The 17,856-nt window shown below is 36.4% G+C and overlaps 1 protein-coding gene across 2 annotated transcripts in view; it reads right to left on the bottom strand.

The window, feature by feature from the left end:
• LOC106869320 (EVI5-like protein) overlaps nt 1-17,856 on the bottom strand; it is a 304,412-nt gene that overhangs the window by 208,369 nt on the left and 78,187 nt on the right. The window contains exon 1 of one of the 2 annotated variants that reach the window (XM_014915018.3): nt 1,033-2,928. The exons of the other annotated variant lie outside the window; for it this stretch is intronic. Within the exon in view, the coding sequence (XP_014770504.1) occupies nt 1,033-1,075 (43 nt within the window). The 5' untranslated portion in view covers nt 1,076-2,928. Of the gene's footprint in view, nt 1-1,032; nt 2,929-17,856 lie in introns of those variants that run through there. 2 annotated transcript variants of the gene reach the window in all.

Raw genomic sequence — 17,856 nt, 5'->3', positions numbered from 1 at the left:
AAGGGAACCTGGTTTATAGCAGTTTTTGTTAGTCACTTTAGAGAAGCTGTTAATGTGTTGAGAAAGGCACACGGGGACGAGGTGGTGGTGGGAATCACATTCTTGTTTCACTTCTCTTCCCCTCCCTTACATAACTATACGGTCCAAAAGGGGGTGGGACTATATAAGAAATTATATATGTTATATTTCTAAGATCATATACCATTGGGTTCAATTTTCTCCTTAATTGTTTCTGAAGAGTTTACTCAATTATCTTAAGGCATCTCTTCCTGAAAAGAGAATCGATCCTCTGTCTTAAGAAGAGTCGCGTGTGTGTGTGTGTTTTATTGGCACAAAAATATTATTCCGTATAGGTTTATAGCAAGAGTGAAGTGTAAATTAACGTGTGTATGAATACTCTCTCTCACCCTCTCTTATATACAGAGTTACACTAATTCATTTTGGTTAAATAACATATCTTAAATTATATTATGTAAAACAAAATGTGATACTGATAAGACGAGATATATGAATAGAGAGCAATGGAGCAGAAATATTTAGACTCTCCAAGGTTGATAAGAAAACATTCGAAAAATACGTTAAAAGGGGCTCAGTAATTAGGGAATATAAGAATGAGTGGGGAGGTGGATGGATGAATGATCGGATAGATCTGTTGTACACAGAGAAATAGACAGAAGAGAGTCAATGATAAAAGCTAGATAAGTATAGAATATCTGTGGGTGATAGCGTGTTTATAGACTCGTAAATATTGTTTTAGTGGACAGAACCACCGTTGATTGCATAAGTAGCTTAAAAGAAAATTTAAGGAAAAAACTGAAAAATTATAGTTGCACAAACCGAAGACCCGTTAAGCCAGAGCCTTTTTTTTTCTTTTCTGCTAAAGTTATTGATGTCCAGAGAATTCATTTTTTTCCTTTTTTTTTTTAAATTCCAGTACAAAATCGAATCCTGTAGTAATGGGGTCCCAGATTCGAAGTACTTGGGGCTTACCCTGCCCCTACAATACAATACGGCGTAATAATTTGATCTTACCTGTTGCGTAAGGCATTTTGGAAGCAGAAGATACGATAAGCATTATGTTGCCTGCTGTTCAATTCGGTCGACTGATTCTGGTGTAAGAAGTAAAACATTTAGCAGCAAATGCTTTGCTTTCTGGTTTTCACAGTATTAAGTACACGCAAAAAAAAAGAACTGCACTGAGAGTAGTAGTTGAAGTAGTAACAAACAGTAGTTACAATGGTTCCAATGTGTGAAGAAAGAGATCGATAAACTGGAATAACAAAATATATATCAGTAAACCCAGCCGAGCAACCACCCTGCACATATTAGAAGGAGTCCTGCGTGTGTACTGTTTGTATTACTTGAGGTAATTAAAAGGTAAGAAGGCGAGGGTGAACTTGAACTTGTCACAAACACATTGTTGTAGTTGTTAGTGATGGTGGCGGAGTTATTATTTAGTACACTTTTATTGTTGCTTGATTGGTCGGATGGTGGCCGTATTTGTGTGTTTGTTGACGTTTTCACACGATAGAGTTGTTAGAGATATATAGCGCAATGGAACGAGGAAATTATGAAGTCAGAAGCAAGATAATGCGGGGAGAAGGGAGAGCTGAAGGAGAAGTGAAGGAGTGGTGTGAGAAAGAAGAGGAAAAGAAATAAGAAAGAAAGACACACGTATTAGCGTATACACAATTACTTATGCATATCTTAACAGTGACAACACCGGGAGGTGAAGGCAGAGAGAAAGAGAAAGAAAGCTAGAGAGATAGCAAATGGGTGAGCGAGAGAGATTTTATGTGATTGGGTCAATAATCCTCGTGGAAATGCCGAGACAATTGTATAGCAATTTGTGTGTTGAGGAGGACTGCGGTAAATAGCGTGTAAACAATGTGTGAATGCATGCATCTACGTGTGTGTGTGTGTATTATATGTATGAATCCGTCGCGGGAGAAAGAAGCCGGCAAATGGTTATAACACGGAGAGGAGGTACAGTAAATATTGTTAAAGTGCAGTGGGAGAGAGAGAGAGAGAGAAAGTAAATATGGCTTGTTGTTCTCTATGTCAAATCTCACTGAGTTGACAGAAACCTCTGATCACTGGCATTTCAATCGTGACCATTCCGTCCTCTCGTACCTCTACGACACCAACCATGGAAAATCTCTTTCAACTACGCACACGCGCTCTCTTTCTCTAAACGTGTCCTTCCTTCATAATGAGACGATGGTATGACATTTGAGAGTAATTTGACTGCTACTTTTACCAGCCTAGAAAGAAGTACTGTAACTGAGGTGAGTGTAGCAGGGCAAAGTAACTACAGTGACAGCTTGAAGTGGGGGTTAGGGTCGATTGATGGACGCCAGGTGCAACTATCTTTTGTTTTAGTCATTTAACTGCAGCCATGCTGGGGCTACCGGCTTGAAGGGTTTTAGTCGAACAAATCAACACCAGGACTTATTTTTATCTAAGCTTCGTACATCGTCATTTTTGTCTAACCGCTGAGTTTCAGAGACGTAAACATACCAACACCGGTTACCAAGCGGTGGTAGGAGGACACACACACACACATATATATACACGGCGGGCTTCTTTCCGTTTCCGTCTGCCAAATCCACTCAAAATGTTTTACAGTAGAAGACACTTGTGCAAGGTGCCACGCAGTCGGACAGAACTTGGAACACAGCCAGACCTGCGCCTATTGTTATTTAGCCCTAAAAAGCTGACTTACGATCGATGTGTTCTAGCCGTAACCATCACATCTTTTTGTATATCTAAGATTACATTGTCCAATGTGTTCTTTTTTTCTTATACAGTAGGGGTATAATTTGAGAGATTTGGCTGCTATTGTTAACAGGTCGAGCGGCTGTATAGAGAGGTTCCTATACAATGTTACTGAGATGTGCGAGGTGAAAGATTACAGGAACAAATGCTGTTACAGAATATTGTATTATAATCTCATAAATAAACGGAAGCCACAGGAATGTTACAAAGTAAAACAGAAACAAGCTTTACAGTGCAGTATACAGAGAGAAAATGCAGTGTTTATTATTTCTGTATACTGAGCAGAAAGAGAAAGAGAGCTAAGTGCTGTAAGTATTAGGAAAGCGGCGAGTGAGAGCTAAATGTTATAAGTGTAAGTAGTGTGTGTGTGTGTGTGTGTGTGAGAGAGAGAGAAGTTTCGCCTAGTGTTGTTGCAGTGTAACATATAGGAAAAGATATTGCAAGGTGTTGTTGCAGTGTAGAATGTATGCACTGAGAAGGATAAGACAAAGTGAGAAAGACAACAAATGTTTTGAGTGTGTGGGAGTTGGGGCGTCTAAGTGTCGATAGAGAGTATGCGAAGTGGTGAGACAGCGAAAAGTTGTTATTGTTTGATGAAGATAGAAACAGCATATGAGTTGTGTGTGTGTGTGTGCGTGTAACAGTATGTGGGTATATGTAATATGCTAATACGCGTTGCAGTGTATGTATGTATGTATAAAAGTGTGCCTATGTGCTTAAATATTATAATCAATATGTATTCGGTAAAGATTGCAGAGGAGAAAAGAAGAGGTGGTCGTAGTGGTTATTTCATTGTCTTTGTCTTTGTAGGTTCTGAGTCACTATCAAAACTGTGAGAATGCTAAGAACTGGTGGTGGTGGTGGCAAAGGTGAGAAGAACAATGAATGACAATGGTGTGAAATATTTATCTAGCAAGACAAGCTGCTTCACTGGTTCCGACACTAAATACAGACTATCCCGGAGTGGTTCCTAAATATTCTAGGATGGCATTCTAATACAATAACGTATACATACATTCACACATGCTTATTACACATACACACACACACGTTTATTACGTATATACGTACATATATGCTTATTACATTCGTTCAGACATACAAACATACATACATACATACATGCCTCTTAGATACATATAGGTATAAATACATACTTACTACATGCATTCACACATACATACAACCACCGTACATCGCGCCTATTACAAACATCTCTTCTTGGCGCTTTTACCGATCTCCTGTGTTTTGCGAGTATACTCCTTTATGCATTCGTTTCCATCTAGATGTTACTCTCTTTTACTTGTTTCAGTCATTTGACTGCGGCCATGCTGGAGCACCGCCTTTAGTCAAGCAAATCGACCCCAGGACTTATTCTTTGCAAGCCTAGTACTTATTCTATCGGTCTCTTTTGCCGAACCGCTAAGTTACGGGGACGTAAACACACCAGCATCGGTTGTCAAGCGATGTTGGGGGGACAAACACAGACACACAAACATATACACATACACACATACATATATACATAGACATATATACGACAGGCTTCTTTCAGTTTCCGTCTACCAAATCCACTCAAGGCTTTGGTCGGCCCGAGGCTATAGTAGAAGACATTTGCCCAAGGTGCCACACAGTGGGACTGAACCCGGAACCATGTAGTTGGTAAGCATGCTACTTACCACACAGCCACTCCTACGCCATGTTGTTTAAATATATTTTATAATCTGACCCGATACCTGTTGTTTGCCTGTCTGTCCTTTTATTCTATACATACATACATATATACATACATACAAACCTACACAAAAATATACACAAATCCTAGATATACTAGGTTCTTAGGTTCTTCAAAGAAAGACCAAAAGTAACTGACATGGATTTTCCAAATCCAGTCTATTAGTGGCTCAGTGAAGATTTGTAAGACATTCCCCAAAATTCTTCACCTGAGATTCTTTAGGTGAACAGAGGCACACACTTTAGTGTGTGCTTTGACAGCTCAACCAACACACAAACTCAACCTCATATTTACAAATACCAGGAACTCTCTTAACTCAAAAAGTCTTGTCACTTTGATAGCGACTAGCTTGAACTCTCTTATGAAAAACTTAAATAAAGCTCTTACATTTAGGCATTTTTCTTTGTCAAACAAGCAGAAGTAGTGTCAAAGAACTTTTTCAAAGTCTCCAAATGTCTGCAAGGGAATGGACAGAGCTCAGAGTACCCAGGATCCAGGTGGTGATGCAGATAAATCAGACTATGGATTAAAAGGCCCAATACATAATATATGCATGCTTACGTATGTCCTCCGATTTGTCCGGAAAAGCAGTAACTTGGATTAAGAATTGACTCAACGTGTGATGACCAATACATGTGTCAACACAGAATTCAAATGTAACATGATGATGATGCATACATGTTTATATTACACACACACACATACACATACAGAGGCATGTATGCATACATATACTTATGAAATATTCATCTCTTGTAATGTCATCAGTCTATATCACATTGTCTGCCAACATAATCTTATTCCTTTTCATTCACACATCCTGAACATCTATCATCTCAGTCATATTGCCTCAAATATTTGTATTTATTTCAGAATACTGAGAACTATTTCTCATTCCACTATCACACATCTCTTTCATCACTATTGTTCATGCTTCTATCACTCATACTTCTTTACTCTCTAATGAGGTAGACAAGTGAGCAGAGATCACTTTAGTTGTGACAAGGACATGGCTCTCTCTCTCTCTCTCTCTCTCTCTCTCTCTAATTCTGGCATCATGTAAAATGCATTCCATACACTTTGTAAAGTAACTGGTACACTGGTTGGTTATGACAATGAGAGTTCCAGTTGATCCAATCAATGGAACAGCCTGCTCATGAAATTAACGTGCAAGTGGATGAGCACTCCATAGACACGCGTACCCGTAACATAGTTCTCAAGGTGATTCTGCATGACAGAGTGTGACAAGACTGGTCCTTTGAATTACAGGTACAACTCATTTTTGCCAGATGAATGGACTGGAGCAATGTGAAATAAAGTGTATTGCTCGAGGACACAATGTGCCACCAGGAATTGAACTCACAACCTTATGATTGTGAACTGAATACCCTAACCATTAAGCCACACATTTTCATACTTTGTAAAGTATGACGCTATGAGAACTCTTTAGTCTTATTGACAACATGACAATTCTTTAGTGATAGTGGTTTGAAAACAGAACCTTGTACACTCTGTAAAGCAGTTAGTGTTAGGAAAGGCATCCAGCCATACAAACCAAACCAAATTGGAGAACAAGAGAACAGAGCCCCCCATCCATTCTGGCCCATCCAGATGAGCAGATCAGTTCAACCCATGCCCACATGGACAGCATATATAAAATGATGATGATCATCATATCATATATATATATATATATATATATATATATATATATATATAAATCACAAATGACAGAGAAATAGTTTGATGAAATTTTATTTAACAATAAAAAAATTTAAATATCACAAATTGTTTCATAACTTAAAAACATGTAAATAATTTAAGCACCCTCTACACTCTTGGAGTGGTTAGCGTTAGGAAGGGCATCCAGTTGTAGAAACTCTGCCAATCAGACTGGAGCCTGGTGCAGCCACCTGGCTTGCCAGTCCTCAGTCGAATCATCCAACCCATACTAGCATGGAAAGCGGACGTTAAACGATGATGATGATGATGATTTATCATTATTGTCTTCCATAGTCTTTTAAGTATTGACTTTGCATTCTTGTAACATTTTGTTGAGACTTTAGCATTTAACAAAGACTTTCTTTCACCTGAGGATGTAGCTTAAATTCTGCATTATTTTGAAAGATTTTTTGCAATTTACATTAATGCAGACATGTAAGTAATTCATTTATTATTAGATATAATAATATAAATTATTTACATGTTTTTAAGTCAGGAAACAATTTGTGATGATTGAATTTTCTTATTGTTAAGTAAAATTTCATCAAACTATTTCTCTGTCATTTATGACTTTATACAAGGGCATCCAGCAGTAGAAGCTTTGCCAGATCAGATTGAGCCTGGTGCAGCTATCTGGCTCACCAGTCCTCAGTCAAACCGTCCAATCCATGCCAGCATGGAAAGCAGACGTTAAACAATGAAACAACACTCCTTATTGTTTTCTCTTGTAATATATATTCTATATATTTTGTAGAATGATACATTAAGGAGCATTTTATATGAGTATTACCAGATTACTGAAATCCATATATTGTGACTTAACCCCCCACCACACACACACACACACACACAAACACACACATACCTGATAACTACAGTCATTGTCTTGAGCATTGGTCACTGGAAAGCTGTCGAACAAACAAACACCTGACTGACCTGGTCAAAAGCAAAGTACTTTGGGTGCAAATTACTGCACACCATTGAGTGTGTGTATGTGAATGAGTTTATGGTGTTAACATATATTGCAATACTCACATACATATGCCCAGGTGGCTAAGCACGGACATATCTACATACTTACATTCACACAGATACACAACTCCACATACATGTAATCACACTAGCTGAGGAAAATTACAGAGAGACACATACCAGAAATACACACACATAAAACGTATACACAGGTTTTTTTAGAAAAGAAAACAAAGAAACTGCAAAAAAGGAAAAAGTATCCTTCGATTCATTGTGATTTCAAATGGGATGTAAGGAATTCCATTGTACTCCCTAAATGTAAGCATGAACTACAATATTTATACACACAATGCATACCACAAATAAATGCCTACAATACATATATTAAGTCAATGAAGCCTATACAAGGTTGCTTGACCTGCTTGCTAGAAATAGAAGCCATGTCTACTCTAAAATTACATTACACTGTCTTAAGAATAAAGGACACTTTAGATAAAGTTATCCTTGATAAACTATGACTGGTGAAAAGATGGGGGTGATAAAGGCTGAACCAAGGTCTTTGGTTACAGGTTTGCTTGATTAGATCTGATCTGAGATACACAACATTAACAACAACATAAGCCTGCATTATGGAAACATACTTTCTGGCTTGTAATATTTACACAGCTTACTTAAGTATATACATGTACACATGTATGTGCGTGAGTGTGTATGTGTGTGTATGTAGGTGGTGCATAAGGAAAACTACTGAAATATTGAACTGAGCATTGGTGACGGGGGTGGGGGTGTAAAGGCTGGAGGTTTGAAATAGTTGTTGCAAAAAAAAACAAGAAAAAAAAACAACAGCAAAAAGCAATAAAAGCTGTAACAAAATTATTGAAAAAATGTGTGTATACATACAAGTACACATACACAAACACATATACACACATATACACACACACACACACTCACCACATACTAACTCAAGTGATGGCAGAAGGAGGTTGGCAGTAATAGCAAATATAGAAATAAACTGTTGATTTGTTAAGATGAAATTTAGACTTCTGGTTGATTTATTGAATTTTCCTTCCTTTTGTCTTTTCACATGCAACATAAACACTAACCAGAATATGTGTGTATATGGTCCATCATGAGGTCCAGTCCTTATTGCGGTGTGATAGCTTGGCTGGCTAAATGACCCTGAAAGCTATACCAATGGAGTAGAAGCCCCTTGTAAGGCCTCCCACCATGCAGAACAGGTCAAAGGATAAAGACCAGACTAATATGGACCACTTCTTTCTAAGGGTAAAATTGCATTTCTTTTAAGGGATTTTGGCCCTACACAAATTCAAAGTTGCAGAAGCATCAATGAAAATTCAAAACCAACAAGAACTAGGGGAGGACAGTGCAGAGTTTGAGAACAGTGGAGCGTAGGGCTTAAGTGATTAAAGTAATGTAAATATATATGTGTGTGTAGAAATAGAGAAGCAGGAGGTATCAATTGGAGAAGTTGTAAGAGCTTTGTTAAGAAAGCATTGATATTTGTCCTGGCTCTATGCACTCTCAGTTCAGATCCCACTGAAGCCAACTTTTGCCTTTTGAGTTTCAACCAATTGAACTTTAATAAATGAAGTACTAGTTTAGTGCTGGTGCATCCCTTTCCCTTTCCAGCAATGACATCCTGAGGATTCAGCTGGGTTAAGGATAACAGCATTGACAGATTGTCACTGTCAGCTTATATTTAGATAGCAAAACCATGGTACATGGTCTTGCTACTTGTCTTAGATACCCATGGTGACTACCTAGTCACTCTCCTCGATTGTATATTCTGGCTATTGTAGAAGCAGCACCAGTAGTAGTAGCAGTAGTAGTCGTCAGAATATAGATGCAATAAAAATGTTTCAACAGTATCAAAGAGAAAAACACATTCTAAATGTTTGAACACTATAAGGACACTGTCGTTCAAACAGATTCAGAGCATAATAATGATTATCCTGGAAAATCAATGAAGGCTATTTGATACAAATCATACATTTCAAGGAGAGGCTAATCCATATCTGCAAAGATACAAAAAAAAAAAAAAAAATCACTGGATTCGTGCCTAGTGGTTACTTAACAAGGTTAAAACCCTTCATGCACATGACATTTTTTTGGTTCTTTTCTGATGAGAAAAACTGACCAAGACCAAAAGTCTAACAGGAGAAATGATAGATGGATAGAATTAATGCTACTGGATACACTGAGGTACTGGAGGAAGTTGATAAGGTCTGGATGAAGTATGCAGTGGAAGGCCATATGTGTTTCAACAAGACTCAACACCTTCTCACAAAGCTTGCATAACCCAAGAACAAATACCAGAAAATATTTACAATCATGTAACATCAAACTTGTGGCTGTCAAACTCACAAGATTCAAATTTCATGGACTACTACGTTTGACACATTGTTGAAAAGAAGGCTAATCAACATCCTCATAATACCATAGCTTCAGCGAAGGCTACCACTGTCTATGTGATGTCTGAAATGAACAAGGACCATTTAGTGCAGACAAGTCACTGGTTTCAATCCTGCTTTGAAGCAGTCATCAAAGCTAAAGGCAGATTCACAAAATATTATAAGAAGCTTACCTAAAACATGAGCACAAATATATTTTGTTGTTGCTAGATTAGAATTGTTTTATTAGATTACTAAATATGTCCTCGGATACCTCTTGCACCCTGTACATAACAATAACTTTGTTAGAGAGCTATATTATAAATAAAGAATACACTATCACAATTATTTTTAACTATTTTGCAAAACTATAATACATAATTGTGCATGTGTTTGTGTGTGTGTGTGTGTGTGTGTGTGTGTGTGTGTGTGTGTGTGTGTGTGTGCAGGTAATTATTCATAGTTGATTTCTATCTACACAGGCACATCATTTCAAAACACACTGGTCTTTAGTTTTTTTTTTTTGTTTAACGATATGCACTCATAATGGAATAGCTGAGTAAACAGAGACCAAATAAAACTGAGAAGGTGCCATCCAAATCAGTTATATAAAATGCCAATTAATGTACAACAAAGTTATATAAAATGCCAATTAATGTAGGCCACTAGTTTGTTAAGGCATCACTGAAGACTTTGGTTTTTGAATATAATGTGGAAAAGTCATGTTGGCAGAGACTATCCTCTTCTAGGTCTGAGCTCATTAACATATACTGTATTTTATTTCTTACATCAGTGACATGTACTTTCTCTTGGTTCCTATTACAATGAAGAACCAATGACAAAATACAAACTAAAAACCATTAAACCTTCAGCTAGGAGGTCCAGCATGCTCACAAGTTAATCAGAAATAGCTCTTTTGATAAGGAAAACACCTTCTATATTACATACACACTTGCAAACACACACTCACACATACACACACTCACTATCACTCATAAAAATTCTGTTCATATGAACTAGTGTTGAAGTAATTAAAGTGATAATTATCTATTGTATGATACAAGTGATACAATAGATTACCCACTTTGAGTGACCCTGAAATGTTATTTGCTCAATGCTATTTGACTGAAACAAATTTCCATAACAAAACTGACCTCCAGTTTATCATGCTTTCCCAGACGAAAACCTGTTTAAGATATATCACAGAGCTTAAAACCTAACCATTTATCAAAACACATAATTCACACAAAATATATTTATTTTCCAGGCAATTAAAACAGAAACTATCTATGTAGAGAATTCATTTCTTTTATTCTTTTATTCTTTTACTTGTTTCAATCATTTGCCTGCGGCCATGCTGGAGCACTACCATAAAGGGATTTTTAGTTGAAGAAATTGGCTCCAGGACTTATTCTTTGTAAGCCTAGAACTTATTCTATCAGTCCCTTTTGCTGGGGATGTAAATGCACCAACATTGGTTGTCAAGCAGTAGGGAGGGGGGGGGGGGGCAAACAGACCCAAAGACACACACACGTAAATATATACATATATACGTGATGGGCTTCTTTTACTTTCCATCTACCAAATCAACTCACAAGGCTTTGGTTGGCCCAAAGCTATAGTAGAAGACGCTTGTCAAAGGTGCCACACAGTAGAACTGAACCTGGAACCATGTGGTTGGGAAGCAAGCTTCTTACCACACAGCCATGCCTGCACCTATTTTCCTGTCAAATCACAAGAACTCATAAAGCCAATGCTTATAGCTCAAGTTTCAGACAAATCTCCCAATGGTACTGTTGCTATTGTTGCTAACTTGTTCTTGACAATAAGGTAGACTGAAGTGATTTAAGTATATTGTCTAAGTACACTGGAGTTAAGTATATTGTAATGAAAAACAATGAAGTTCCTACAATGGATGAAAACCACGAATAAATAACTGATAACCTAATAACCTATCCACTTCATTTTAAAAGGGGCTTTAAAGAAAATGTCCAGCTGTCACTAAGAACAAGAGGCACTGAGAAAATGCACATCCTCTCTCCACCCATACTGACTTGCTAATCTCCCTCCCCATCATCTACAGAATTTCACCGCCCACACAATGTTCTAGTCCTATCTTCCCCCAAACTGTAACTTTATGAAATTCCTGCTTTGGCCACTTTTTACACCTGCAGACATCAATCTCCAGATTTCAGACTGGACATCAAACATCAATCTCAACAGTCCGTAAAGAACATGAGGACTACACCTCCTTCTCTGACTATCCAGTGCATGTAACAAAAAAAAATGTATCTTCACAGTTTCACACACACACACACCTTGAATAATATATGTACTATATTTACTTCAGTACAATGCAATTCTGAGAATATGATCTTCCTTTTTTTTGTATCAAAATATTAATAATCTCTCTCTCTCTCTCTTTTTCTCTCTATCCTTACACTTGAGTGCAATGCTCCCCTCCAATTTTGATCCTGATGTTTTTGTAATAAATTTCTCAAATAAATATTGTAAAGCTAATTGCTACAGTTTGAATGGCCTAAACTGGGTTCCATTTCTTCTGTTTCTTCTTTAGTGGTTAACAGAAAGAAAGGAATCACCACCATGAAAAAAATGGAAGTGAAACAGATAAAACATACTATTTCTTTATATATTGTCTTTGTTTAGTTATGTACATAAAAGATGAAGTTAATAAACCTACAAACATTCTGGAGCAATTGTCTTACAACTGGTTGCACAATGTGTCATTAAATATTCAACCATGAAGAATGATTTCCATTTTACAGTTGAAATGACTGAAATGAGTAATCTTTGTTGTTTGAAGGTGTAACAACACAATGGTATGGACTTGACTATAACCTTTTGTTAAAAGTTTAGAACATTATCTACTTATGTATTTTGTTGTTATTACATTTGCCCTACTGAGATAAGTTGAAATATTTTAAGAAACCTATAATAACTGTGTAACTGGTGTATACTTCAAAAACAGAAACACACTGATCCGGTATACAAGTAGAATTCTTCAATACGGCAAGAGTTACCAGTTCACTGAGTAGAGTGTAGTGTAGAAGTCTACTAATATAGTTAGAAGTTTGTGGGTTCAGCCAGTTTTCATACATCTACACCAGTGTTTCTCAACCTATTTTCCCCCAGGCCCCACTATAACTTACCAAGAAAATGTATGCCCCACCAATGGTTGGAAAAAAAACAACTTTATTTTTAATATTTTATCACAATCATTTAATACAAAAGAATATACAGGTAACTCTTTTGTTATGTACTTGGTACTAAAAAAAGAAAAAAGTAAAAGCTGTTGAAAGAGACAAGATTGGCATATTCCCATTGGAGGATGTTTTCAAAGTCTCCATTCATGGAATCAATACAGGTTTGGCATATAATGTCCAGATACAAGTGGATGATGCAGGTTGGAGAAGGAAGTGAACTGAAGGAAGTGGGTAAAGCCAAAAACTGAATCCTGGGGCATGCCAGGGTTGCTACATTGAGGAACAGAAAAAGTTCATCAACACACTGTAATACTGCAGTTTGATAGGAAGCTACTGATCCAAGAGATGTAGTGCTCAAAGGCATGAAGTTTCAATAGGAGATTCACATGATCGACATGGCCCAAGGGCTATGTTGTAGTAGTAAAACTGGGTAGCAGATAAAATTTACCACCCAAGAACAAGTACAATCTCAGAAGTTTCCACACAATTTCCATCTACCAAATATTTCTCACAAGGCTTGTGAGAGAAAAAGACACACTTGTAGTATACACTTGCCCAAGGTACCTCACTCAGTTATAATCATCTAGTTGTCTGGGAAAGCCTGAAAGGCCTCACTATTGTCCAAATCCCTCGAACTGAGAAAATACCATCCAGAATTTTGATTCATGAATTGTGAATTAGAAATTAGCTTATGATGTCTAAAATGATCTCTCTAGTATTTATAATCATCAAAAGACATTAAAAAAGAAAAAAAAAATCCAAAAAGACAAAAGGCGGAAAAATAAGAAAGAAGAAAAGAAAAAAAGGAGATAAAGAAGACATTCTATATTTAGTAACTATTATCCTGTTTATCGTTAAGGACTTTACTAAATCAAATTTATTTGTATCGATAACACATTCTAGGCAGCTAAATTGATTAAGCAATTACTGATACAATAGAAATTTTTTCATGTTATATTCTATAGTATAGAATAAACCTATAGGTTTCAGCTATCAGTGCATATGTAAATGAAGCTCAATTAAATACACTGGATGGTCATAATTTAATTTATATACTACTACTGTAGATGGAAAAGGAGGGATCAGCTGGACTGGTGGTAATCTTTATTATGATTTCATTTTTCGTCTCCATGAAAGTAATTATAAAAATAAGATCCCTGTATCTGTTTATTACATAAAGTGTTGGCTAAAATCTACAGATATCATCATCATCATTTTACTGTCTGATTTTCCACACTTGCATGAGTCAGATGAACTTTGTTGAGGCAGATTTTCTACACACAGATGCTCTTCTTCTCACCAGTTCTCACCTGTTTCCAAGTAAGGTAATATTTTCCCTGAAGATATGTTTTTCACAGAAGACTTGAGAAGAAGAACCTCACTTGTATAATGGTGATTGTTCATTTACAACTATCATGTGATGTCTAAACAAGGACACACACACACACTAGCTTCTTTCAGTTTCATCTATCAGACCTACTCACAAGATTTTGGTGGGCTTGTAGCTATAGTAGAAGACACTTGCCCAAGGTGCCATACAGTGGGATTGAACCATGGTTGGGAAGCAAGTTTCTTACCCACACAGTCATACCTGCTCTTATGAATGTTGGCTAAAATCTATAGATATATATATATTGAAGAATAAATTGGTCAATGTAGCTGGACATTCTTTATGTATACAATCCCACACATACATATACATGTGTTAAACTAACAAACTATATATACATCCTTCCACCTTCATGAAAGCATGTATATCCATCCATATCTACAAGTATACTCACATATCCTTCAATACATACACTCACAAAAAAATTCACGTGCCTATACAAATATAAGTGGAGGTGCATGGCTTAGTGGTTAGGGTGTTGAACTCATGATTGTCAGATTTTGGGTTTGATTCTTGGACAAGGTGATGTATTGTGTTCTTGAGCAAAACACTTCAGTTCACGCTGCTGCAGTTCACTCAGTAACCCGGCAATGGATTGGTGTCCCACCCAGAGAGGAATATATATGTTAGAGAAACCAGGAAACCAACCCCATGCTCCTCACAAAGTAATGTGAACTAACTCATACAAATATATAATCAATACCACACATATACACCCACTGTACACTTGCCATACATGCATCCATCTATTTTTTGCCATAGAGCTATATATTTTAAACAAGATTTATACCTCCAGTCATATCTGCACAAAATCTTCACATGTTCACACATCCATCAAACTCAACACACACACACAATGATTTAATAAATAGTTTAACTTCTTCACCTTGTACTGTGTAACATGCTGTGTAGACCGATCTTGTCTGATTCTGTATTCCTCGATAAAAGCTTTTCCTGAATTATCAGAATGAAGTAAATGTGATGTCAGATGTCTCATGATGATGATGATGACGACAATGATGATGATAATGATCATATTTATAAATATTAAGAAAGGAAAAAAAAGAAGCAGGGTAATATAAAAGAGAAAGAAAAGGGCAGATGAATTAAAGCAAAAATTAAGACACAAAAAAGAAAAAGCAAAGAAAAAGGAAGAAAGAAGAAAAAAAAAGCTTACAATTCTGTCAAAATGAGAATTCTCTTAGAGGCAGATGTCTTATGAATGAGTTAATTTGTTGTGGAAGCTTCCAACAAAAGAATTCATATAAAATTAGGTTTAGTTATATAACTACTTTCAGTGAACATAGTCCAGACATCCCTGGTTGGCAAAAACTAGAGAGGCTGGTAACTATAAAAGCATTACTGAAAAAATATGTGGATTTGTACTACCAGGCTGTTCATGTGAACAGGATTTAATAACTATATCTAAGTTAATACTCTAAAAAAGCAATGAATGGTTGAGTGGATGAAGGACCAAGACAATGAGGTTCAGGTTTGTATCCTGCTTCTTCTGAGACTGTTGTATCTCTGGTATATAGATTTAGCATATTTAAGAACATAAATATTGTAACTCTGGTAGATTTAGCATACTTAGGGATGTAAAATGCAAATATAAGTTCTGATATAAACCTAATGCCTCAATCTAAATGCTAGAAAAGCAATTTTATCATCATCATCATCATTTAACATCCATGTTCCATGCTGGCATGGATTGGACAGTTTGACAAGATCCAATGGGCCCAAGGACTGAATCAAGCTCCAGCGCCTACTTTGCTATGATTTCTATGGATGGATATCCTTCCTAATGCCAACCACTTTACAGCATATACTGGGTGGTTTTTTCATGCCATCAGTAGTACTGAGGTCAACTTGCAGCTTGCAAGGGTACAAACTCTGAGAGGGCAGCTTTATGCTAGGAGACGAGAAAGAAAAGTATGGAAGAAGTGGCTTGAGTGAAATAGGTTTCCTTACTGTATACTGTAGATCAGCGTTTCTCAATTGGGGTTCCCTGGAACCCTATGGTTCTGCAAAAGTTTCTTAGGGTTCCCCAAGAAAGAGTGAGATGAACTAATACTAATTTCATGATCGTAATATTACTATACATGCACAACATGGCATTGGTTATTCTAATATTGTAATATAGGCATCATCCTATCTAACGTATTATATTATCAAAAAAATATAACAACCATTGGGGATATATATATATATATATATATATATAATCCAAGAGAGTTAGGGTTGAGAATCCAACCCACTAAGGGATAATATCTATCCAAAATACTGCTGGGAGGGTACCCAATTATTGTTACACTAGTGTTTTACCAAGTGCAATAAATGGGTGCCGGTAAAAGGGGTTTTTACCCTAAATTTATGATATTTACCATGTGAACTACAATGAAAAAAATATAAGAAAGATATGGCATTTCATTTTTTTTTCATGCAGGGACTCCTTGAGACATGTAATTTATTTTAAGGGTAAAATAGTTGAGAAACACTGCTATAGATGAATGGCATGGTTACTCACATTTAAGAAGAGAAGGTGAGAGTGATTAGGTGGAGCTGCAAAGTAATAAAAATAGTGGTGATTTTATGTGTAGTATTATTCTATGATATGAAGTGGGGTACTAACCACCAGATGATTATGGCCAATGGGGTTTCTCATTCTGTTAGAAAAAGCAGCCAAATCTATCCTCAAATGACACTATACTACCTTAAATAAAAGAAGGTGAATTTGAATGGTGCAGTTCTAGATAAAACAAAAAAAAATCAAAAAAATAAATATAAAAAAAGCACACACATGATGTTCACAATTGGAATTCTTTAGTCATGGTCAACTCAATCAGGCTAATTCACGGATGATGATGATGGAGATGACCACTACTACCACTCACCATCACCAACAAAGACAGCAACAACATCATCTGACATCACATTTTGCAAGACTTCTTTTGATAAGTCTGTTTTATACATAGAAGTGGTGGGTGGATGGATACATTGATGAACAGATGATTAAGGTAGATACATACTTAGATATGTAGATATGTGTGTAGATAGGTAAGTAGATAGATATACAGTTGTAATTTCATGATATAATGAAAATAACACTAACATCATACAAAAGACAGCTTCAGCAATATCAAAACACCTCTTTGACTTGGCCTTCTATATGATCTTCCATGGGGAATGAAATATGATAAATGAGAATACAGTATGCAGCCTTCACTTGAGAAAAACCACGCTTTATAGCTGGAGTAACTGGATTTTCTCAAATGAATCTGGTGATCAAGGGTCCTGCTATTAGATACAGTTTAAAGCCACACTCAAGTGAAACTCATTAACTTATTAACTTGTGTACATGTATCATATCTTTGTAAACTACTTATAAACTAAGTATATTAATTGTAATTATTTGCAAGTTGGCAAACTGGCAGAATTGTTAGCACACTGGGCAAAATGCTTAGTGGCATTTTGTCTGTCTTTACATTCTGAGTTCAAATTCCATCAAGGTTGACTTTGTTTTCCATCCATTCAGGGTTGATAAAATAAATACCAGTTGATTTCTGAGGGTCAATGTAATTGATTTTCCCCTTCCCCAAATTGTTAGCCTTGACAACCGAT

Source organism: Octopus bimaculoides, chromosome 1 (genome assembly GCF_046866305.1).
Source record: "Octopus bimaculoides isolate indiv1 chromosome 1, ASM4686630v1, whole genome shotgun sequence".
In the NCBI taxonomy this organism is placed as follows: Eukaryota; Metazoa; Mollusca; class Cephalopoda; order Octopoda; family Octopodidae; genus Octopus; species Octopus bimaculoides.
This window is presented reverse-complemented; position numbering and strand designations above follow the sequence as displayed.